Source organism: Aythya marila, assembly GCF_965140915.1.
Source record: "Aythya marila genome assembly, chromosome: 13".
Lineage (NCBI taxonomy): Eukaryota > Metazoa > Chordata > Aves > Anseriformes > Anatidae > Aythya > Aythya marila.
Window position 1 is genome coordinate 13,181,396 of NC_139054.1, and position 25,053 is coordinate 13,206,448.

General features: G+C 48.5%; 2 protein-coding genes across 3 annotated transcripts in view; one reads left to right on the plus strand and one right to left on the minus strand.

Moving 5' to 3' along the window:
• The window catches only part of MTMR1 (myotubularin related protein 1), a 39,093-nt gene extending 36,276 nt beyond the window's left edge, over nucleotides 1-2,817 (plus strand). For both annotated transcript variants that reach the window (XM_082771062.1, XM_082771063.1), the window contains one exon: nucleotides 721-2,817. In XM_082771062.1, coding sequence (XP_082627188.1) covers nucleotides 721-885 — 165 coding nt within the window. In that variant the 3' untranslated portion in view covers nucleotides 886-2,817. The remainder of the gene's footprint in view (nucleotides 1-720) is intronic.
• A 3,130-nt stretch (nucleotides 2,818-5,947) lies between these two features.
• On the minus strand, nucleotides 5,948-24,233 carry CD99L2 (CD99 molecule like 2). Its single transcript, XM_082770850.1, has 11 exons — nucleotides 24,165-24,233; nucleotides 16,287-16,343; nucleotides 15,617-15,664; nucleotides 14,719-14,814; nucleotides 14,502-14,582; nucleotides 13,646-13,729; nucleotides 12,163-12,225; nucleotides 11,195-11,221; nucleotides 10,996-11,118; nucleotides 8,962-9,027; nucleotides 5,948-8,525 (listed from the first exon to the last, which is right to left on the minus strand). Exons 1-11 carry the CDS (start codon nucleotides 24,220-24,222, stop codon nucleotides 8,461-8,463), a joined length of 768 nt encoding a protein of 255 aa, XP_082626976.1. The 5' UTR covers nucleotides 24,223-24,233; the 3' UTR covers nucleotides 5,948-8,460.
• Nucleotides 24,234-25,053: the final 820 nt, after the last annotated feature.

Here is a 25,053-nt window from a genome sequence, read left to right on the forward strand (position 1 = left end):
ATAAATTAAAAGCAATTGACAGCCAAACTTTTTTGGGCTTTCTGTGGCATTTGGAGGAAGGGGAGGTCTCTCTCTGCTTGTCTGAGAAAACAGATCCAGCTGCAAAAGCAACGTAACTTGGGTCTTCCTTTGTCTGTGATATATTTGAGTGTTCCAGGAGAATGTGAAGTCTGTCTAGAACTTCAATGCAGACCCATGGCCAAAGTCAGCAGCAGAGGCAGCAACCTGTATGAGACACTTCTACAAAAGGTTTATCAGCGTGTGGCTCCAGGAGATGCAGTTTGACTGGCTTGCCTGGTGCACTTCTCTCACTGCTGTGCTGGAAGGGGTCAGATTCTTGGAAAAGCGCCTGGCTGGATGAGTAACAAGATGTTCCATATGCAGCCAGCTTTGTGAACTCTGCTCTCTTTGCATAACAAGTTCTGTCCCAGCAGGCAGAGGAAATAGTTCTCAGGGAAGTACATTTATTGGAGTGTGTGCTATCCCAACAGCTCGGTTTGCAAACGGTCTTTTGAGTTGGCCTCCTGCCAACTGTGTTGTTAGAAAGGGATGGTTCGAAATGCTTCATTTCAAATGACTAAGGAAACTCACTAAATACTGATAGACTGAAAATTGTAGCTGTTGGATTCATTGTCTTACTGCAGAAAGCAGGGGAAATGTTACTTGAGAAGATAACTTATTATTAGAGTCAACGTAAACCTTTTCTTTCTTCACCTGCAGGTTCCAATCCATCAGAATCTCAAAGAGCTCCTTGCCATCCGGTCTGAGCTCCAGAAGAAGGTTGAAGATCTGCAGCGGGAAGCTGCCACGCGGTCCATTTCTTCCTCCTCTGATAGAGGTTCGTCTCCTTCCCACTCAGCAACACCGGTACACACTTCTGTGTGATGCTTCACACGGCTTTTGTTACGCAGTTTATGTCAGGTAATACAGAGAGGAGGGGGAAATGTTTTTCCTATCACACAAGGATCGTGAGTGATTTGTAATTGCTATGATCTACATGCCTTACTGTGTCTGATATTATCAAGATGAGGCCAAAAAGAGCTTCAATAGATGTGATGTATTTTCTTGTTGGCAGTTCCCACGTGTTTTGACAACTCTAGCTAAATCACCAATTGTGAAATTAAACTTGGTTTTGAGCAACTAACAATTTAACCATCCTAAAAAGGAATCCATCTGCCAAGCAGACAGAAAAATGCCTCTCATGCTGCCGAGGGTACCATGTCTAGCTGGGAGAATCAGACAAAATGACACGTGATGCTTACACAGAACACTGAGAACATTTTTCTGAATGGGAGCTCCTTATTTCGCACAGGGTTTTTTTAGTTGGTTGTTTTTCTGTTGGTTTTGGTTTTGTTTGTGTTTTTTTTTTGGCTAAAGCAATTGTGTTAAGGTAATTGATACACTTGGAAATCAATTTTAAAGTAATGTTTTCCAGTTTAAAGTAATGTTTTCCAGTGTAGTCAGTTCTGCATTTCAACTAAATATGCCATTAAAAGTGGATGAAATTAAGCTAGGTTTGTCAAAAACACCACGCTGACTTGTATGATGTAATATATTTGGTAAAGCATGTATTTTAGGTTTTTTAATGCCTTTTGTACAAGTTGAAATAAAGTCTTTTGATGGCTTAGTTTATTGTTCAGTTTCAGCCTCCTGAGTAAGGAGTAAACTTAATCATGTCAAGGTCTTGTACAAAATAAGTGTTTTCTAGCAAATGGTAATATTTGGGGTTGAAATGACACCCACCTGTGTAAATTGTATAGTCTGTATAGCTCCACATTTTGTTAAGTGTTTTCTTTTGAAGTGTACACACAAAATGCGAAGCTGTGTCCTTTATATATACATGTGTATGTGATGTTAAACATATGCATACTCCCGTGGTTTTAAGCTCTACGTTCAGAAAATGGATCCTGCCTATCCAAACTCTTTCAAAGACCTTAACTTGTAATGACTTTGTCAAACAAAGTTTTTTTTAAATATGAGCTTCATTGGTTTGCTTGAAATAAAGCCGGTTGGCTTTCTGTTTTTTAAGTTGCCGCTAGCATTTTTTTCTGTAGAGTGAATAATGTATCTGTGTTATTGTATAAAATATGCATTCCCATCTTTTTTATATTCACCCAAAATATTAATATTAGAGAAATCTGGTTACTCTAACATCCAAATTTTCGATAAATTTTCAGTGGGCTCCTTGGAAGACCCAGAAATGGTGCGCGCTGACAATTTTCCTTTGTTTGTTGTCCTCTCTGTGTTTCGTGAGAATCTGGCTCTTCTCCTTAAGATACTTAAGTGCTGCAGCTCTGCTTTTTAACTCGTGCTCCAAGTTCTGCTGATGGGAATTAAGCCCCGTTCTTGAGTTGGTTCTCTATGCTGATTGTGGGTTTTGCTGTCTGTGAGTAGTCTGCACATTTGTTCTTAATATAAGATGTCCCTTTTCTGTTCTCTGCATTCATGAACGTAGCATTTAGTTAATGAGTAAAGCGAGCTGCTTAGCACTTTCGCAACTCCAACTGGAAAGGCAGATGTGTTGTATCCATTCTTGCAAGTTTACTGAGCAGCACAGGGTATGTCAACATCTCCTTTTTGTTACAGTAAATACACTTTATAATAGATACCGGCCTGCAGGAACAAAGTTTATGGACATTTGCAATGTGGCATCTCTTAATCAACCTCAGGCTTTTTATAAATAGACAAAAAATGTTTTGCTGTAAAAATGATTCTGCTAACTAGTATGCCAGCAGTGAATTTTACATTGCCAAAATATGTTGAGCTGGTATTTAATTAAACTCTTCCATACTTAAGATTTCCTTGACATTTTAACTGTATATTAAAGCAAAGCACTTTATCTCTCAAATGCAGTGCTAAAGAAGATCTTTTGAAGTTTTTCTCTTTATTGGTGCTAATAGTCACAACGTTTCCTCTATAATTATTGTAAAAGTGATGACTGGATTAGCTTAGGCATTGTGAGATTTTAAAAGCTTAGATTCCCAGAGCTAAAATCTGAGAATTCAGTTCCGCCAAGAAGACTACCAGTTATTTCAACTGTGCCTGCCTGTTTCTCCACAAGTTTCAACATAGCTCAGTGAGTCTTCTCTGACCGTAAGGGTTATCAGTGGGGGAGGGATCCTGCTATAAATCTGGGTAAGCACAATGGATGTTTCTGTATACACTTACCATGGTAATTTTCAAAAACAGCCTATATATGCTAGTTAAAGCATAGTTTTATTCTGAAGAAGCGATTAATACACTGTCTCTGTGTTTAGTCTGCTTCCTAATATTCAGTTTTTTTTTTCATTTTGGTTCAACAACTACGTGTGCCATCCCTTTTTTATTTTTTAATAAGACAGCCAGTTTTGAACTGTTGGAAGAAAGAGCAGAACCTTGTTCCCCGTCTGATGTGCCATGAACAGAACTGTTAACTTCTAATCCTGGATCTTTTGCTTTGTGTTTTTTGGACTTGACTCTACCAAGCATAAAGGGAACGTGCAAAAAGACAGAAAGCAGTTAAATTTGACCTGTAGGGTTTTCTTCGTGTAGATGACATGTGAGAGGGAGAACAAACTGAATCCAGCATACCAGAATGGGCTGAAGCTGTGGTAAGCAATTGAAACATTTTTTGCTTGTGAAGTAAGTTGAGTGAATCATCAGCATCAGACACTTTGCCATCTTAGTCCAGTTTCAGAGCTTAATTACCCTTTTTCCTCCTTTGTAGATAAAGTCTTTTTTTTTCTTGTTGGTTATTTCTCAGAAAAATGGAAGAAGGCTTTTAAAGTTGGTAAACAGTCTTATCTGCCTGTTTTTGTTCCCTGCATTGGCAGCCTTCCTCTCAAGGAGCTGATGCTTTAAACAAGAAGTGTTTGATTTTTCTCTTATTTTTCAAGAAAAGCTGTACTAAGTCATAGGCAGTATTTGGTAACGCTGAGAATGGCTGGGTTTTGAAGAGCTGGAAATAAGGGATCAACAACTCCCATTCAAGTGGAGTGAGCCCCACAGCAGAGGACAAAGTAAAATGGGAAAATCAGAGTATTTCCCATTTGAGATAAACTTTCTTCTTGTGTTAAAATGCACAAAGCAATATCCATCTGCTGAGCGATCACATCTGAACTAAGTGGATATCCTATCAGAGATCTCTTCGCTGCCAGATCATGTGCAGTCAGGAAGAGATAATTTTATTTTTACAAGAAATAAGAGTCAGAAGTAGGTAGGTTAAAGTATAAAACACATTGTTTAACTCTGATATAAAGCACTGCATCATTATATGGAGGCCAAAAACTTAACTTTGCATTGCATGGGAGATTCATCTGCATACGAAAATATACAAAAAACGGCAGGAAACCTATGGCGGTGAAATGGACTGAAAACTAAGCTGAAAACTAAGAGTGCAGCCAGGGATTATAGGGCATTCATTACCTGAGTTTATTTGCTGGGTAGCCTGAGGAGGGAGAGGGACAGTGTGTGTGTGTGTGTGTTTCAATACTTCAATATTAAAGCTTTTGTAATGATAGGTGTTTTTTCACTAAGAAAACTGGTTTTGGAGGTTTTGAGTGGTTATGTGTTGTGGTTTTTTCTTTATTCAAGTTTTTAGTTACAGAAGAGGTTATATGTAAAAAGGATATGGTCCACCTTTTGCAGTTTACTTGCAGCATGAAAAAAAAAAAACCACACAAGTCTCTCATGTCTTATTAGACAGTTTATTTGTTGTTTTCCAAAGGTTGTCAAATTCTGATATTTCCCCCCATGACCCTTACATGCACATTAGCAAAATGAGTCTTATCTTTTCACAGCAGAACATTCAACCTTCATTTGGTACAGATCACTTCTGCATCAGTAAACAATAGGCTTTGCTTTTAGATAAGGATTTCACTCAAAAGAAATTATTCTCTAATTTCACAACGCTGTTGTTCCTGAACCTCATTTGTTCCTGGGCCTCATTTGTTGCTGAAGCAAATCTGAAGGCCTTAGCCTGTCTAGTCATTTTGCTTTTGCAGAATTAGAAACGGCACTGTGGACTAATTCCATTTTTATCACAACAAGTGAATAGTTAACAATGACAAATATAGCACTTGTAAGGGTTCCTTAAAGGGGCTGGATGGAAATGACCAAGCTTATTCAAATGCAAAAAAAAAAAACAAAACAAAACAAAAAACAAAACCAAAAACCACTCTGAAATTCATGTCACAGTATTCTATACTGAATAAAGTAATGTCACAGCACCATAAATGCAGAACCTTCTACAATTGTGCTGAAGGAAAATGCAAGTAATTAACAGAATAAACAACGGAATAAGAGCTGGTTAAGTTCCTTCAATTCTCTGTTTCCTATGTAATTGTGAAACCTCTTCTCAACCATTTCATTAGAAGTAGCTTTAGTTAAAAATGTGGGGTGTGATGAGAAATAAAAAAGCCCACAGCACAGTTTTACTTAAACTCTCAGGACAGATGTATATACATAATTTTGGACTCTAGAAAAAAAAAATAAATCCTACTTTTCTAATATTTTACACCTTTTTAAATAAAGGATGAGAAAGTTCACACCGTGTATACAGAATATAAGTGCAAAATTTTTAAAAATTCAATATCCACGTTTAAAGAGAATGGATGCTAATTAAATGAAGATAGTTACAGAGGTGTCAGTTGTTTCAGAACTCGTATCACTACTAGGAAAACATGAACGAACCCTCTCAGTTGCTGTAATGCCTGAGATAACAATGGCGTGAAGTATGAACTCCCCGCTTCTCAGACACTGATCTGACAGCTCGGATGGAGAAGGAAACAGACTGCAACAAAGCAGCACTTTGAGCCTTAGCTGACATTTAGCACATGAAGGCTTTGATTTTTGTGCACTTGTTTTGAAGAGGAGACTGGGTTTAATTTCTTTACTGCAGTGTTTGTCAATGTTTTCCCATTTGAAATGCTGGAGAAAGAATTTTTGAATTCTGTTACTGTAAACTGGAAAAGTGCTCCCTTTCACTGTGCATTTGTGTGTTTTTTTTTCCGTATACTACACGTAGAAATCATATTAACAAAGTTTTCACCAGTCATAAAAAGGCCTCATGAAAAGGAGAAAAGGAGCAACTTCAGTGCTGTTTGCTTCTCAATTCCAAAAGCTGGTATTTTTCTCAGTGAAAGTTAAAAAAACAAAAAAACAAAAAACTGCAGTATTTGTGAATTACATGCCTGTTTCTTGTATGTCCTAATATAACAATATCCCAATGGAGGGTGTTACAGCCTGTAAGCAATCCTGAACACCCACTGCACTGTCCCCCAGAGAAACAGGGAGTGCACTTTAAGAGGAATGCGCTAAAACTGATGATCTGCATCTACAGCAAGCACTGTCATCAGCAAAAAGAAACGGAATTACGTTCGCTTGATCTAACCTAGGAAAATGACTCCTAGTGTTCGTCAATGCTACGTTGCAACATTTTACCTATAAGAATTTTGTAAAAAAACATTTTTCATGCTACAGCTTTCAAATATGTTTGGCTAAGAAAGAAAAAAACGATGATGGTGTTTGCAAATGGAGATGCGTGGCTTTGCTAGAATCAGACCTCCTGCACGGGTTGGTTGGAATTCTGTAGACCATGCTCCCCCGTGGAAGTCTTACTCCGGGACTAAGCAAAACTACCGAGTGTATTCCATATCTATTTCTTCTGCTTACAGCCTCAGAACGAACAATAATATTTTTTCTAACCCCAACACATTCATAAAACAAAGTAGCAGTAGTTAGTCAACAGCTGTATTGTAGATAAAGTGTTCTAAATCTATGTCAGGCACCATATATCCTTAGAACTTATCTCCCTTATAAAATGCTGTAGTTGTTCTGTTGAGCTAGTGTAAGGCTTTAAAAATGCAAGTGTTAAGAAGAGCATAAAGAATTGTGCAGCTGTTGCAAAATACTTACAATGTTACTGGGCAATTTCCTTTCAAATTGAGCCGTTCCAGAGAAATGCTCCTGGGCTCCTTCACCTATTGGCAAGGCCTCGTGTAAGTCATGTCTAGCTGAAAGCTCTGAATTTGTACATCAAACTGGAAATGCTTTTTTTAGTTCACGTTCACACAATCTGGGATTTGCAAAACATTACAAAATGCACACATTTTAGGTTTATATATAAATAGTGAGTACTTTTTACACTAGGAAAAGTGAATTTTCCTTCACTTCAGAGCATGCTTTTTCAAGTATTCATTGCTTTGGGAAAAAATGCATCAGAAGGTAGCTGTATCCACATTTCAGCATCGGTAAGAAAGGGTTGGGGAGGAAGTATGAAAACTAGTTCTTGTGAGATAGTGCTTGGGTCCGGATAGCAGTACCAGTGTGGCACAGGGGTGCTCTCCTGGCAATAGAGCGGTGTTCTGCTGAGCACGGCTCACAGAGAGCTGCAGGACCCTCGTGGGACAGCAGCAGAGACCCCGTCCTCTCAGGACACCCAGCCTTTTTTAAAGGTTAGGTAGTGACCCAAAGCTTTGTCTCCTTTTTCTACATAACGTGCCAGGAAATGCTCTCAATAGTTGTGTAATGATCAGAGGAGAAGGTGAAGAACTCTATCTACGACTCCAGTGGCAGTGAGTTAGAGATCTCAGATGCACACGTTGTTTATTTGCTTTTGGGTTAAATCTGTGGTTTGCTCTATGGACGAGATCTCAATCTGTCCTTGAAAGCGTCTGAACACACTTTTTGTTTTGTCTCAGTGATAATACAGGAATCTCATGTCACAGACAAACCCTGCCACTTGGTAACTCTCTTCCCATCTCTACCATAGCCCAGCATTCAAATGGCATTTGCTGCACGTGAGCACTGCACACACTGCTGTTACCTGTGTTTATGACTTGGCATGAAGATCAGGTCCTCTGATTTGGTCAGAAGCCCAGCGCTGCGTGGAGGTGGAGCATCCCCAACTCCTGGCTTGGGAGCAGGGACTCACCTGCCTCAGCCTGAGGCCCCACCTGAGGACATACCCAGAGGCACTTGGTTTTAGGTACAGGTACACTAAGGACCACAATCTACCCTCAGGAAACGCGTGGTTTTCATCCCTGCTGCCAGAAGTGACAGCCCATCACTGATGGCAGAAGTTGGCTGAAGGTGACTGACTAAGGGTTTTGAACGGTTTGCTTTGGGTTGCTATTCACAGGCACTTCACTGTCCTCACACCTGTAAGCAATTCTCCTTGAAAAAAACCTTGTGATAATTGACCACTGCTGAAGCACCTTCTGTTGGTTTGCATACAACTTGAGACCAAACCTACAGTATTACTTCAATGTAAACATAGCTTGTTACAAAAAAAAAAAAAAAAACACAACAACACCACCTACTACCATCCTAACCCTAAAGCCTAGAGCAATAAGAAGCCAGTCCAAGCCTAAGTACACATTAAATAGCTTTGGATTCAAATTAAATAAAAAGCTAAATTACAAGCATGTAAGATCTCCGTGTTTGCTGCTGACTGATTCTTTTCTAGCCCCAGGCCACGCTTTAGATCTTTGCACTGTCTTGTTTTGGTGGTTCTGCTGACTGTGTTTCCAGTACCGAATATTTAACTGGAGAGGAAAAAAAAAAAATCATTAATACAATAGCACACAATAGTAACAAAGTGCAAGCAACGGGTGCCAGATACTGGTTGGTTGTATCTGACTTTGGAAAAGCTTTTACAGCAGCCTTGATTATCTGTCACCGAAAGAAGGATCATGCTTTTCTTGTGTAAGACACTTTTGATGGCTGAAAACATGAAAGCTAAATATTAACTGCCACTGTTTGCAGAATGAGATCCTTGGTCTCTTATCACGGCTTTCCTTTGTGTACAATGAAGAGGGAAAGACATTGTAGTGGATGTTTTACAAAAAGCTGCGGCATAACCTAAGTAGTGTCTTCAAAGAGATGCTAGCTCAGTGCAGGGTGAGCGCCTTTAAGGAAGTCATTCACTAAAGCTGCTTTTGTGGCCAGATGCAGGAAGGTTAAGGAATGCAAAGTTCTCACCTTGGGGTTCCTCGCTTACGACAGCTTCCATGTTTTCCCCTTTCACATACTCTGCGTTAAGTCCCTCTGAGAAGTAACAATAAAGAGAGTGAGGTGGGAGGGTAGAAAGCAGAAATGATTTGCTTTGATGCTTTAAAATCTCTAGTAATGGGCCTATCTTCTGTAGAAGCTAAGATGCTTTTTTGCAAACTCCTCTGCATTAACAGCAATAGAGAAACATCACTAAACCATGACACGCAGCTGAGAAAGCGCTGTCGGACTTTCAAGTAACCACAGAGGCTCTCTCAGAAGGCAGAGCTTCCAGTCCCATCCCTTTTTTCTGAGTCTCTTGCTTCACCTTTACCATGCGAGGAGGCAGCGAGGCTAATTGCTGTGCTAGCACAGCTCAGCTTGCAGAGGTGCACAGACCTGGTACCTCTTCCAGGAGGGACTGCTATGCAGCAGGGGCTGCTTCTAAGCACAGATACGTGCTGTATTTCTCATTAAAAGCTGAATTATGCAGAGCTGTAAGAAGCAGCTTAAAGCAAGGCTGTGCTGCTGAAGCAACGTCCCAGCACGCGCCCCCGCCGCTGAACCCCGGGGTCTGCAGAGGGTCCCCGAGGCTGCCACAGCGCCGCTTTCAAGCAGGGCAGCAGAAGTCAGAGAAAGACGAAGCCCACCTTTACCTTGTCCCTCTGCAGCTTTGAGGGGTAAGGGACAAAGCAGAACTGGTGTCGCAGGCGGTGCTCCCGCCCAGTTTGTAACTGTGCCTCCCACACCCCACGTTGCAGCCATCTCAACTTTTCCACACATCTAAACATGGCACAAAGCCCGGCAGGGCTCTGCTGTGCCCCTGCCCAGCTCCAGACAGACCTGGCCCCATCTCCTGGCAGGGGAAAACCAGAGCAGGGCTGCTCCTCGCCAGGGCCGAGCCTGCTGTCCCCGCTTCCAGCAAGCGGTCATCATGCACCACCTCCGCCTCCCCCAGGCCGTGTGTTTTGCTGGGATAACACCAAATGCAATTTATGTTTTTCAATAAAAAGCCACTTCTGCAGTGGCTGACGGCTCTCAGATTTCTGTCATGCATTGCAATGCATCTAAGGCCTGACATTAGCCCAGCATGCCATGTCTGATGGCTTAAATTAATCCTCCTTTATAATTAACTTTAATTTCCTGCCGCCTTTCTGGGGCTTTGTGTGTTTCAGCTTCCCCCTCATCAAAGCCTTTGCTCTCTTTTTTTTAGTTATTTATTCTTGCCAAAATATCATTTAAGTGGGGGGAATATACAAGCATGTTTCATTCCATCACATTCATTTGACTTTCCCTGCTGATCTAATTTACCAAAATGCTCCTGTTTGTTGCAGACACAACTGGGAAAATAGCACGATTCCAGCCAAAGCTTCCAGCCCCCAAACACCCTCCCCAGAGCACAGGAGGCTCTCGGGAGAATTCACTGGATTTATATAAAGAGCCTTTTCCAGCTGCTTGCAACTGCCTCATAAAGGCCGGGGGGCTGCCCCTCACCTGCCCTTAAACCTTCTGGGATGGGGACAGCCCCTCAAGGCACATGGGTCTCTTGTCCCCAGCCACCTGCCTGCAGGTGACATGCCCCCCAAGCAATGCCTACAGCACCTCAGGGAGCTTGGCAGCTTAATTTGTGTTTAATTGCAGTGATTGCAAGGCACCTGTGGAGGGGGTGGGATGGGATGGGATATATCACCCACAGCTGTGGCTGCAGGCACTGCTTCAGTGTTACCCTGCTTCCATTGCTGTTACCTGGTGTAGTGGTCACCTCTTTTTCTCCTCATATTTATTTTGGGGTCAGAATTAAGTGTGTATATAGGGCTGTGCTGGCAGTGGGTGCCCAAACATAGTATCTGGTAAACTTGTGCTGTGCTGGGGCAGAGGCAGGGCTCTCCCCTGCCACCCCTTCCTGGGGGCAGGGTGGGGAATTAGCAGGGGCAGAGGGGTGCCCGTTCTGCTGGAGTGCCTGACCCCCACTTTGGGCACCTCTGCCCCCTGACCTGATCCCACCTCCTCCCAGGGGCTACTTACGCTGGATGCTGAAGCAGAACTTCTTCTGCTGGTAGGAGATGTAGCTGGAGACAGCCCCCACGAGTGCCATGGCCAGGGCGCTGGCGATGCCGGCGATGGTCCCCGTCTCCACCGTGCTGCTGCCTGTGGGGCACAGAAAGGTGCTGGGTGGTGGGGGGCACCTGTGGTCCCGCTCCCCCCAAGACCCCACAGTCCCTACCTTCGTTGTTGGTGTTGCCCCCGGCACCTGCAAAAGAGGGGAGCCTGTCAGTGACCCCGGTCCAGCCATGTCCCACCTGCAGCCCTGCTCACCCCACACCCCTGGGTTGGCACACGGGGTCCTCCTTGTTCCTGTGCTGCCCTCATAGCAATGTGAGGGTAACTGAGGTGTCGGGCAGAGGTACACAGCATCCCTGTGCCACCAGAAGGAGATAACTGGCTGAGCTCGTCACACCAGGGCACCTTTATGTAGCTTGAAGTCTGTTTTAAAGTCTCCTTCCCTGGAGAAATGGCTTCGGGAGGAGAGGTGGTTCCTGCTGGAAGCTGTAGTTGTGAGCGAGCTGCTTAAATCCCGAGTAATGGAAGCAGGTCAGCGCTGTGTTAATGTCTCCAGCGTGGTTTGTCCTTGGCACGGTGATTCATTAAATGTTGATTGGGCTTGTGGTGTTCATTGTCTTTAACTCGGCTGCTTTTAGTGTTGAATGCTGTGGATCCTCGTGCAGGTGCAGCCAGTGCTGCTGCTCCCTTCTGGTGTCCAGCCGTGGGTGGTCGCACCTTGAGGGCCGGCGCCATGTTAGGGCACCGGGGTTGGGGGACATTGAGTCCCACACAGCCTCAGGGGGCCAGGAACAGGCATGGCTGACTGGAAGGAGGAGGCTGAAGGCCTCTTCTGCTGTCCCCACCAGCCATAGTCCTGCTGCCAAGCAGTGGGAGGCGGCTTCGGTGTCTCCTGAAGGTGGCCACAGCACAGGCTGACGTGCCAGGCCCCAGGGCCACCTCAGCGTGCAGGCTGCTGGTGTGAGGGGACATGGCTGAGCCCCCCGATCCCCTCAGGTCCATCGGGGGGTCCTGAGGTCCCTTCCCCACCACAGCAGAAGGGGCAGATGCCATCTGAGAGGCCCCATGGCTCAGCCATTGTCCCTGTGCCTCAGGCTAGGGGTGCAGACCCGCCCACAGGCCCATGCTTACCTTTCTTCTTGTCAGGGCTGTAGCCTCCGTCCACGATGCCAGCCAGGTCATCATCTGAAAAAGCTTTTAAAATAACAACAAAACCTGGTTGGAGCCTGAAAGAAAATCGTCCCCTGTAGCTGGGGGTCTGGCAGCTGCCTTCCCGGGGTGGGGGTAGGGGGAGAAAATAACCTAGAAAGCAGCAAATGTAATGGAAAGGGAAAACGGTGTGTGGCTTGATCGGGGTGAGAGAGGTCAGGAAAGCTGGGTGCCAGTTGTGCTGGTGCCTGTGTCTGTCTGTCCTGGTGTCTGTGGGTGCTCCTAGGAAGTAGAGAGAAGCTGGAAATGGGGCTCTGGGGGGGCGCTGGTGCCCTATGAGCATGGTGTGGCAAGGCAGGCTTCCAGCGACCTGCAGGGAAGTGCTGCTTGCTCAGGAAGGCGAAGGCTGCGGTATTCATCTCAGTATTCCCTACAAACCGTCTGGCTGTCTGAGGACCTCGGCTGGGTTTTCTGTGCAGCCTGGGCTGAGCGCAGGGCTGACAGGTGCGGTGCCACCACTGGCTGCTGTTCTGTCCCCAAGCAAGGACAGAAAGAGGTTAATGAGCCGTTCTGCTTCCCTTGCAATTACAGAGCGTTAGCAAAACGTTCAACCCCAAATTATTTTCTTTTAAGCTCATAAAAGAGGTAATAATTGACTTTAAGTCTTGCTTGAAAGAAGAGAGAAACGTGGAACGGGAGTTAGCGGCGGAATTAGTAAAGCTATTGAACCTTTGACTTTCCAGCCTGGAAAGAGACTTCCTTGCTCACTAGCTTACCGCAAAAAAATGGTTTATGGGTTTAGTAATGAGTGTAAAAATTAAAAATAAAAAAAAAAGCTAGAACCCAGAGGTCAAAAGCAACGCAAGGTGCAGCAATGCTGGGGAAGTGTGCGGCGGCTGGCTCACAATGAGTGCCATGTTCTAGCCATTCAACACCTCAAACCTTCCTGCAGGAGTCTAATACTCCAACAAGCCCAGAATATCAAAGTGCAGACAAGTCACCTAGTTAATACAGCCTAATAAAATACCTGACTATTAATTACACGTGTGAGCAGGGTATGTGGCCATCTCGACATCCATAAACCTGCCGTGCAAAGTCTGTTTTCTAGCTCCGGTGCTCGAGGGAACAATCCTCTCACACAAACGACTCATTCACTGGAGTATTTCAGAGATGGAAAAAAAAAAGTCTCCTGGCCCTTGGTGCGTGCTGTGCCAGGGCTGAGGCTGCTCTGGATTTACGTCTTGGCAATGACTGCGAACCCCAACAGCACTCGGTTAAATAGCTGTCAGGTATGGGGGCGAGGTGAATGAAGCAGAACCACCGTGGCCCAGACAAGGCATCGCCTTTCTTTCTGCTCTCCCCCTACTTCTTGCAGCAATCTGTTGTGTCTAACCCGGGGACATGCAGCTGATAGGATGGCGTGGTCATGAGCAGGATGGCAGGGAGAGGGGAAATCCACACATACCTTCACCAGGTCTCACATTTGGCTGCCCGCCGCCCTTCATATCGTTGCTGTCATCCAAGGCATCGGCCAAGTCGAAGTCGTTCCCTACAGAACACCACAGCAGTGTGGGAACCTCCTTAATGACAACTAGTCAAGGAAAGGCTCAGCTTTGCCAGGGACCAGCATCACTGGAAGCAGCAAAGCCCCTGACATCGCTGCTTCCTGGTGCGGCTTTGTGCCATTTGGGGAATGCTCTGAACCTGCCCCAGTGCTGCTGTTGTGGAACACAGAAATCACCTTGTGTTGCAGATTGAGCCCAGGAATCACACAAATTGCACCAGACACAAGTGGTCAGAGCAAAGGTGGCACGATAGGGACGCTGGCATGGGCACAGGTGTCCCACAGCACCCATGCCATCGTGAACTGCCTCTGACCTCCTGGCTTAGTGTGTTGTTTTTTTTCTCTCCATAAATGCACAGTTGGTATCCTCAGGAGCTTGACTCGAACAGAGCAGCTTTCTGTTGCCTTCGCTAAATGGCAGCTAAAAATGTGGAATGGAGCCAACCTGAGTTTCTCAACCCACTCGCTAGCTCGTAAATAAGTTTCTTCTCATCCAAAACCGATGTTGAGCCTTTTTGCCCAAAGCTCTGCCCAAACAGGCAGCACAGGAGCCTGTGAGCTGGGTGCACTGAGACCCAAGCACCAGCCCTGGAAGGGAAATGCAAGCCCCCGGGCAGAGGATGTGCGCGGTGATACTAAGGTGCCCCATCCATGAGGTGCTTTTGTGGGGTTTGATTACTCTGGGGCTTTTTCCTACCTCTCCTGTGAATGCACACAGCAAAGGCTGGAAGCAGTGTGGCAGGGAGCTCGTGCTCACCTGGGTTATGCCTAGGAGGGGGCCGCGTCGTTTTCGGCCGCTTGGTTGTGGTGGTGCGGATGACGTCCCCAAAGCTGTTGTCTGAAAGCATATGGAGAAAAGACAAAACCCCGTTAACCCTCCCAAATGTGAATCTGATGAGCACCAAGGGCTCCAGGTCCCCCTGCCCCAGGGCATGCATCAGCAGGGCTTCCATTTTGGAAGGGCCATGGGGTACCTGGCTTCCCTGGCCGAGGGAAGGGCTTGGGGGTCGGCTTGGCTGGTCTGGTGGTGGTCTCCAGAGGGTCATCAAAGTAATCGGCCAGATCAAACTCTGTGGGAGAGAAGAGACAGACAAGTGGTGGTGCTGACGGCTCTGCTTGGGGCCTCAGGGGTACATCTGACCAGATCCGGGCCAGAAGAGTCACCAGGAGCAAAATTTCCACATTGGAGTGAATCTAAGCAGTGTCTTTGAACAGCGAATGTGCTGGGGATCTGGTCAGCCAGGGCACCTGACCAGCACGGTGGGAGAGATGTTTTTCCCTGGGTGGGAAAATGTCACCAGACTGGCACCGTTCAGTGGGAGCCGGGGATGTCCTGGGGGAAAAACAGGAGCAGAGACATCCTCTGGGCTCCTCCGGGGAGGAAAGCCAGCAGGTGCCGCACGGGCAGAACTGAAAGCCCTCGCACAGCTGAGCTGTGGTCTGTGTCTCCCCAATCAAGATACTGCAAAGTGTGCAAAACTCAGCCTTGGCCATAAATGCTCTCACACCGCCTGCCTTCAGAACGGACAGAAATATCAATATTGCATTTACTTAGGTGCACAGATGCTGGTGGGGAGGGGAGGCAGAGGAGGCGAGCAGTCGAGGCTCACACAGACATACAGTCGATGAAGAAGATGCTTTGGTGCAGGTGGAAAAGCTCACGCAATGCAAGCAGACACTGCAGCACAGCTTTTGGCAAACCGAGGGGAGGTGGTTTATGGAAAACCATGGGTAAAGTTACGTCTGGGGCACCTGCATGGGCAAGCGAAGGTTTCTGCACTGGAGTCTGCCAACACAGCAGGCAGTCCCCAGGGTGGCTGGCATGGTGCAGCCCCAGGGTTTTGCTTAAATGATACGTGTGTAAGGTCTCACCTCTCCCTCCTGTCCCACCGGACGGCTTCTTGGCTCCCTTAGGAGTGGCTGTGGCAAAACAGGGGAGAAATGTTAGTCATGGGCAGCACTGGAAGCATCACCTCTGGTCTGATGAGTGGCCAGGACTTGCTGGCATGCCCTCAGCTTTACAGCCGACCCTTGCTTCCAGCACTGCCTGATGTGTCAGAGGCTTTCTATCAGCTGGAGGAATTCAGGAGACACCCTGATGCTGAGTGCCCAGCTCTCCTGGCCACTCCCATGCCAAAACAAGCTGCTGTCAGCTTTACAGGTTGGATTTCTTTTTTTTTTTTATCATTTTTATTTTACCTGTAAACCACTATCCATTAACATCAGTGGTACCAAGCGTATGAATAAACTATGAGCAAGAGTTGTGGTTGCTCCATTCCTATTAATTTCCATCTGAATACCACTGGGCTTCAATTCCAGTGTGCTGTAATGATCTGGCGGGGTCTGGCTGCTGCGATGCAGAGGTTTCAGACCCTCTTACAGCCCTCACTCCGATGCCTGTTGGTGCTTCTGGTGCGATCGCAGGAGCCGGCATCGCTTGCAGGGAGCTCCCCGGTACCACCAAGCATGGAACAGGAGTGGGGTGCAGGAACGTCATTTGATCGATGACATTATAATAAATGTAAAAATAAATTTGACTTACGTGGTACAGGGCCAAGGGCATCTTCTAGGTTGAAGCCCCCAGTGTCGTCCCCATAACCTGCAGACAAAGAATCAGCACAGGTTTGACTTGCTCCACACGGCGTCAGTCACCTTTAAACACGGCCTGGCTAGATGCGCTTGCTCAAATTGCTTTAGTTTATAGAGGGCTTTCTGCTTTTTTATTCTAAACCTGACCCATTGTCAGTGGTGAGGAAGACATCAGCCCTCCCTGCATCCCGTGACTGTTAAATTGCAGAGCAGTCATCTCTGCCTTTTCCATTTGTTTGCCTTAATGGATGCGGTATAAAAACACACGCTACGCTTGGATCTGTCAAGCAGAGCCTACCAATTCATCTCGGTGGCTGCCACTCACCCGTGGCTGGGCTCCCGATTACAGGTTTGCTCAACACCAAGAAAACACCGGAGCGCCACCGACACGCTGGGTGGAAAGCCAGGAGAGCGAACGCACCGCACCTCTTCTTGGGAAGTGCCTTCTGATATTACGGATGGGAACGCTGCTGCTGACTGCAACCCCAGCAGAATATGTCAGGTAGCACCTGCATCCTCCTGCCATGGCCATGTGCACCAGGAGCAGGGTGAGGAACTCGGCCACGTAGTGTTTGAGGTGCCCGCACCAGCTCAGCACCACGCCACGTCCCGGGGATAACCAGGCTGCGCCGCGGGCCCGTGCACCGGGCCGGCTAATCCTGCCGCTCTCCATCTTTTCCTGCATCACGTTAATTACTGTTGACTTACCCTAGTTCTGACTGTATTTGTCTTGATAAATTCATGCTTTTACATCTCGGAGCATGCTGAGTAATTAATATCCTTTGGGTTTGCTAAGCACTGCCGCACTGCGAGAGAACATTAAAATGGCTTTCCTCTTATTCCTACTGCTAAATGGATTTAGCTGGTGCCACCTGAGCTCCAGCGTGCTTCATGAATAAATTTAAAGCTTTACTGACAAGGACAATAACACCGAAAATGCACCAGTCCAGCGGAAAGCAGGGATCAGCATTTCAGAGGAGAACTTGTACAGGGAGCGGCACCGAGCGCTGCAGCGCCTTCAGCTCTGCTCTCGGCCACTCGTGCACCACATCTTGATATGGCTGTCTGTACACGGAGCCCCAGCGCCCGGTGTTACTACTGGTAGTAACGCTGGTAACAGTCTGTTTGGGTTGGGGAATGCCCCAGGTGTTGGTACAGGTGGATGATAGATGGCCAGCTAGTTGGAGCCGCCAGCACCCTTAGCTCAGGCAGGGAGCGTTACGGGGACACACTGCGCTCCATGGGGTGGGTAAGCACCGCTCCTGGTGACAGCAGGCTGTGTGCTCGCCAGCAGGTAGGGGCTGAGCTCTGCCCCGTGTTTCGTCGCTGTTCCACGCCAACGAAGCACGCTTTGCACCCAGATGGACAGGAGGTGATGCAGCGTCTCTCAGGTCCCAGTGCTGCTTTTAAATACCCCTTTTAGATCTCTTTGGGAGATAAAGGAGCTCTGGGTACAACGCAGCTCCTGCCCCATGTACGGGCTCCGTGCTGCCCTCGCCCTGTGGTTGCTGTCAGCTGGCACTGGAGCATCCTCAGGGCTGCGGGTTTATGGGGAAAGAACTGATGAATGAGATGTTTTCCCTAGTATTCTTCACTGTGGCAACCTAAAGGAACAAACCCAGGCACCTCGCAGTGTGTAACACATTCCCAAATGCCCAAGCCGGGGCAGGAAGGACAGGGGTGAGGCGCTGCAGCTGCCCCTTGCCTTGTCGGGGTGTTGTGACTCCAAGCCAGCTGCTCTCTGAAGGTAGAAGGGGTTTGTGCCTTGATGCGTTCCCTCCTCATTATTTCCTGTAGCAGGCAGCTCACACGCGTGATTGTACTCGTCAGCTTTTTGGTTCTACATTAATATATATATATTTTCTAATTAAGCCTCGCTGTCTGACAAAGCTGGAGTTACAGCACTGTAACTCTCACCAGTGCGCTCCCAGCAGCGCGCCCGTTCCCATTCTTAGCACCAGCCCACGTACCTCGCTGTGCAGTACGGGTGTGTTCAGCTTCCTGAGGAATTTGGAGCCCGTAATGGGGTGAGATCGGCAGTCTGGGTGAGCACAGAGAAGCCCAGAGCAGGTACGGGGCTGGAGGGGAGAATCCCAAGGCGCTCTCCTGTGCCTCGGTGAGAGGAAGCAGCTCCTGCCCCCCTGGCGGGCACGAGGCGATGCTGCTGTCCCTGTTCTCCACTCCCAGCAAAACATTTTGATTTCCAGAAGTACTAATCAAAATCGCTCTTGATTATGGCAAAAACAACCTCTGCTGTAATTTTTTTTTTATGCAATTAACAAGGGTATATGGTAATTCCAAGCAATCTTGCTCTTGAGATTAAAGGAAAGCCTGCCAGGAAGCACGCGAATAAAGCTTTAAGATGAGAATTTGCATAATGAAGACTTGCTCTGTGCGCAGGGACTGATGTCTGAGACCTGCTAACAGCAAGGCCAGCAGGAGCTGCGTGACCTGCCCGGCTGTGCCCCAGGCACCCAGCAGGAGCTGCCGCCACCCGAGGTCCCCACGCATCCTGTCCTTACCTGGGCGGACAGACAGACCTCCTTTCCCCACCCAGGTGGACAGACAGACCTCCAGCTGCCCGCAGAGCCACAAGAGCCCCAGCTCTGGGCACATCCACAAGAAGACGAGCTCTCCCAGCAGGATGCTCTTCAGGCTCCTTCTCCTTCCCTGCCAGCTCTGGTTTCAGTGCCTTGACCTTCTAAAGCTGGGAGGGGGCTGCAGACCCCAAACATCCCCGCTCTGAATCCTGGCAAGGGGACAGCGAGCACCCAGGGCAGCTCCCAGGACCTGCTCCACATCACAAAACTTGCAGGGTTCCCAAGGCTCCCTGGCATCTCCACACCACGGGCAGGTGACAAGGGTCCCACACAGCTTTGCTCAGACGATTGATCCTTGTGTTCATGCCCAAGAAGAGGTCCTGGTGTGTGCCACGTTCCACCCGTTCCAAAAATGCTCTGGTTATTCCCAGGGGACTGCATCAGGAGAGGACACCTGCATGTTCCTGAGCACGAGCATCTCCCTGTGAGGAGCAGGAGCCGGGCAGGGCACGCACAGTCCCAGCCCTCCTGGCCACCAGGCAGCAGGAATTGCCCATCCACTGCCACCCTGCAGCACACAGGACCCACAGACCCAGCTCTCACAGCTTGCCATCTTCAGTGAAGGGCAGAAAACGTGGACGGCTCCTTTCTGGCTCCTTTCCCTTACCTTCCATTACTGCAGGCATTTTCCTGCTTTTCTGCATGCTGTCCAAGCAGCGCTGTTACACAGAGCCATTACGGGCTGCGTTCAGATCTATCGTTTGATTTCTGCTTACACGTTAAGTAATGACTCGGAATTCGCCTAGGGCCAAAGATGCCTGTTTATAAACCAGCCGACAAATTACGGCACGAAAGCATTTTGTTCACAACCCTGCGCAGAACAGCTAATGACAAAGCCGGGGATGCAGGAGCCCAGAGAAAACCGAGGCAGGAGATTAAGTGCTTATCACCTGATTCCCAACGGAGAGACATTGCTCTCATCAGATAACGATCAAGAGAAGATGTTGTCGTTAAAAGTAGGTAAATAGGGAATTACACGGTAAAAACGCTGGTTCATCGCTAGGGATGCGCTGCTGGTTCAGTCTCCCACTGCTGGGGAAGTTCGCCAGGGAACCAGCGTGGTTTGATACTCACCTGGCATGAAATAGTTTAGGTGTATAAAACCAGGAGCTCCCGGAGCTCAGAGAAGTCCACCAGCAAGGCTCAGCCCTTCTGACCCAATCTGTGGTTACCCAACAGGGCAATGTGATCGCTGTTTCTCAGGTAAGTCCTGCTTCCTTCCCCCACACCCTTTTAGGAAGCCTCAGACCTCGATGAGAAGAGCACAACTCGTGGCTGTACTGCAGTACCCCACTCATTAAGGAGAGCTGCTGATCGCTGCCGCTGTGCGTTAGGTCATCGTATGAATGAGAAGCAGAAGTATGAATGGAAGTAAGAGTATGGCAGCTCCAGAATACCAAGGTAACACAAAAATGCTCGCAGAAGAAACCAAGTAGTCAAAGAAGAGCAAAACTAGGCAGGCACGGCTCCTGGCTACAGGCTGGGTGGCTTCCACCACCGGCAGCACAGCCGTTTCTTATCCAAGCCCAGAGTGCATGCCACCAGTTGCTTAAAACCTCTCCTTCTTCCCTTTTTCACCCAGGGGCCTTTCCCTCTGGCTTGCTGGCACAGGACTGCAGGGCAGAGGTGCAGGAAGGCTTTCTGCTGCTGCCACAGCTCAGCCCCTTCTGCTGGCCGGCCCCGTTCCCCTCCCTCAGGGGCAGAGCTAGGGCTGTGCCATCGGGGTCTCATCACACGTAAAGCTCCCCCTCCTGCCTCCGACCACCCTGGGTCTGTGCCGCAGCCACGCGTGTCCTCCTGAAGCTGGATGTCAGGCAGCCTCCCAGCCTTTGGCAAGTCCTTTCTGTTCAGGTTCCTCTGTGCAGAAGCACAGGGAGCGTTTCAAAGAGCAAGCAAAGCGCTGAGCAATTCCCATCTCCCAGCCCTGTGCTGCGCCCGCCTGGCCCCACGGCTGCTCCTCGGGCCGTGGCTCTGCTGCCTTCTGAGAAGCGCTCTTCGCTTGGCAAATGCCTTCTCGTGCTCGCCTCCCAGATCGCAGCTAGCAAACCCAGCATCTGGATCCCCAGCTTTGAAGTCTCCTTTTCAAGAGCAGTCCTTTCATGTTTTGCCTTTTGATACACGGCATTCATCTTCCCCAATCCCGCTCTCTCCAAGTTCTTCCCCCAGTTGTGAATTACAGCAGGCGGATTACAAAGGATTTATTGCAAAGGTTTTCTCTTTGCCATCGGTGTGATGTAGTTTATTAAACATATGTTTTGCTATTAGAGCGGCGGCAGAAGCGGTGTCTAATAAAAACCCCCCTTTTCCTTTAGTTAACTATAAAGGCAGTGCCTCAAACCTCCAGGAGATAGTTTTGTAAGGAGAAACAAATTTGATTTTAAACTGAGCAGTCCTAAAAGTTTATTCTAGTCAACACTGGAGATCAATAGACTGTTCTGGTTTATGCGCTGTAAGGGCTGAAACGGTTGCAACAGATGTAAGGGAAAAATTACATTTTTGTACAGTATAAAAAAAAATCAACCAAGTAAAATAGCCATTTCCAAGCACAGGTATCACCAAGCTCGAGGAAGAGGTTCTGAAATACAGGCAGAAATATGGAAATTAATTATTTCTAAAGCTCCAGACAAAAATATCCGGGCATAACACGTTTAATTAATTCATATTTGTTCAAAGATCAGAGATAATTTGTAAGAAAACCAATTTAGCTTCTCCCACTTTGTCAGAAACGCTATCAAAGTAAAAATTATTCTTTAAATGTATTCCTTTGACTCACTACCGATACCTAGTAATTATAAATTTTATTGCATAATAGTGGATAATAACTAAGGTTTTTAGTAAACGTAGATGCCTCGCACGAGGCTGCTACCTAGCTCAGCACTGTCGGCAGTGCCAAACTGCGCCTTCGCTCCTCTGCCATGCAATTCCTCCTCACTGCCAGGAGTGTGGTGAGCAGTCCCTGCGGTGCTGGCAGGTCACTGGGTGCTGGCAGAGCTGTCACCACTGCTGCTGTGGCAGAGGCAAGCCCAGAGAGCTGAGCAAACACCTGGCAAGGAGCTGGCTCCGGCTGCGCTCGCCACCGGCCGCCACGGTGCGCAAGGGGCGTGCAAGGGAGCTGCCCGCAGTGACCACAGCCATCTGTGCAACAGTTAGTGCTAATTACACCGTCGAATATCTCTTTCTTGTTTAAGTAATTATTGTAATTGCTGGCGGGACATTGCTGTCGCACTTGAGCAGGGAGGTATCTGTCAGAGGCTGGCTGTAGGACGCGGGATGGCAGCACCAGTTGCCCGTCACTGCTGATGCTGCAGCTCCAGAGGAAGCCCCAAACTCTGTCTGTAGTCACTTTGTAATTGCTCTTCAAGTTTTTCTTGCATAATATAAAGCATAAAACATGGACAGGCTCCTTCTGAGAGGCCCATGAGAGGTAACCTTGCACTCCCTGCAGGAGCAATGACCTCAAGTGTCACGTTTGCCATTTCCATGAAAACATCAGTGCCTTTCTGTCCTGGCTTATGATGAGGAGAGACTAAAAAATGCCACAACAGCATGGAAAGTTCCTTGCTTGACTGTTTTCTTTATCATTTTGGACAAGCACTGGGTTAACCTAGCACGACTCAAACATAACTACTTCTTCCTGGAAAAGCCACAGATCTGCAGATTTAAACAATCATGCAAGGTGCTAGAAGAGCTCCACGGTAACGCTCTGAAGCAAAAAGGCTTCACAAAGCAAAACCTACAGTATTTTATTCAGTTCAAAAGTCAGTTTTCTCTTCCTTTCCTGAACAGCTGCAGCTGAAATCTGTGTTATTCTTGTGTTGGTGGCTGATATGGACCTCAGCTGCACAAATCACACTCAATACTGGTTTCGCTGCATAGTTTGCTCTCTGATGTGGAGAGCACCAAAGAAACTTGATTTCTATTACTGCTGCACAGCGGAGCGGGGGCTGAAAGCCCCACGGGACAGCTCCACCTTGGAAACCCACTTCTTATTGCTACCTTGTGCTCTCCTGTGGCCACTTCAGTGCTCAGCTGGCAAAGGGCTCCCGGCACCTCTGCAACAGCCACGTGGCAAGGCTGAAGCCGCCTGGCAGGACCTGATGCCTGCTCTGTGCAGAAAAGCTTGCAAATGCCAAGCCCCCTCCTCACCCTTGTCTAGTCACTCCCATGGAGGGGCAACTCAGCACAGCTCAGACAGGGCCAAACTGAGTGTTGTTCAGCTACCTGCGAAGCCTGGCAGCAGCAGAGATGATTTGCAAACCTTTAGAGTGAAATTCATTTTGATGCAAGCACAGCCAAGGATGTTTAAGGGCTGGACCCTGCAGCCCAGCGCTTAAGACCGAAGCAGAGCAGCATTCTTCTGTGCAAGCAGCACAGAATGCAAACAGCTTTGCTGCTGACTAATCACGAATTTGCCATTTTCATCCAAAACCGGGACTTCACGCCCAGCCTCTTGGCTCAGCCTGCCAAAACTGACACCCGCATTTGGAAATGCGGGCAGGAGCAGGAGCAGCCTGGGACCGCGCTGCAGGTGCCCGGCAGGTAGGGCCCACGGGGAGATCACCCCGGGGCTGACTCACGGCCAGCCTCGGCGCTGCCACCTTCATCTTCATCGCAGCGCTGCCCTCCTGCAACACTGCTGCGTCTGAGAGCTGCTTCCTCGCCAAAAAGGGGTTTTTAGAGAACTTTCCTAGGGCCTTTTGCAGAATGGGTGTCTATTTTTTCTGCGTGACCTTAAAAAAGGACTTTCTTTTCTATTAAGAAAGGAGGAACGGATCGCTTTTGAAGAGCGCTTTAAAATAAAGGAAACGAAGAGGTAGGGTAGGCTTTGATTTCATGATTTCACCACCATCCAAATAATAATAATAATAATAATATAAAAAAAGAGCTCGTTGCTTGCTATCTGCAAAGCCCGCTGCCCCGCTGGGACCGATGCCTGGGCTGGCCCCTGCCCGTCTGCAGAAGCAGCGAGGACGCGAGCTGCAAATCTGGGTCACGGGGGGGGGGGGACACACCACACGACCCTGCTGCCCCTCGGCTGCAGCACCCCGACCCCAATCCCTTCCCCAATCCCAATCCTAATCCCAACCCCATCCCCTTCCCGAGCCCCCAGCCCCCTTCCCACCGCGGAGCCCACGCCCCCGGCCGGTTGCCCCTTCCCTGAGGCACCGCGGCCGATGAGGGGGGTATCGGCAGAGCCCCCCCAGCCCCCTGCCAGCCGCCCCTTCCCCTACCTGCGGCCAGCAGCGCGGCCAGGGCGAGGAGGCGCAGCGGGCGGCGGGCGGCGGCCATGTCGCGGCGGGGCTGCGCCTCTGCCGCCCGGCCTCCGGGGCGGGGCCGCGCAGAGCCCGCCTCGGCCTGCGCCTGGGCGCTGAGGGGGCCTCGGGGCCTTGCTGTGTGTCCCCAACCCTCCCCCCGAGGTGTTTCAGCCGAATTATCCAGTCTAGCTATCGCCTACCACCAGTGTCACCCGCTAAACCGTGTCCCTAAGCACCACGTCTGACCCCTCCTTGAACACCCCCGGGGATGGTGACGCCTGGGGCACCACGGTTTTAGACCCCCTGGGGGATGCAGCAGTGTCAGGGCTCTTCCATCCCTGCAAGCAGTGCTGGGAGACAGCCAGCAAACAGGCTTGCAGTCCTTCCTCTGTGAAAGCAGGACGTGGTGGGATAGCAGGGGAAGGATGCTTTAGGCTCTGAGGCAGCTCTGGGCACGGCAGGGACGTGGGTCCCATGTCATGGGGCAGGGTGGCGAACGCCTCCTGGTGAGCCTCTGCCGCTGCGAGCTGTGGGACTAGCAGCAAGGACCTCGGATTATGGGGAAGCTAAAAGCTGAAGATGCTCTTTGGCTCCTAAACAAGGCCATCCTTCGCAATATCGCCTCTCTTCGTATTTATACAGAGAGAAATCCAGGATTGCAGTCCTGCAAGAGTGGAACTGAAGGAAACTAGCAGGGCAACGTTTGCACTGTCCCAGTGCGGCTCGCCACTACCCTCTCCATCAGCTATTTGCATTTCAATAGCTTTCCAGCCCTCTGGTAATTGTGGGGGGAGGAGGCGGGTAACGAGGCTTTTATATTAGGGTTAGATCAGCTTTAGCAAGCCCGCAGGCATGTGAGAGCGCT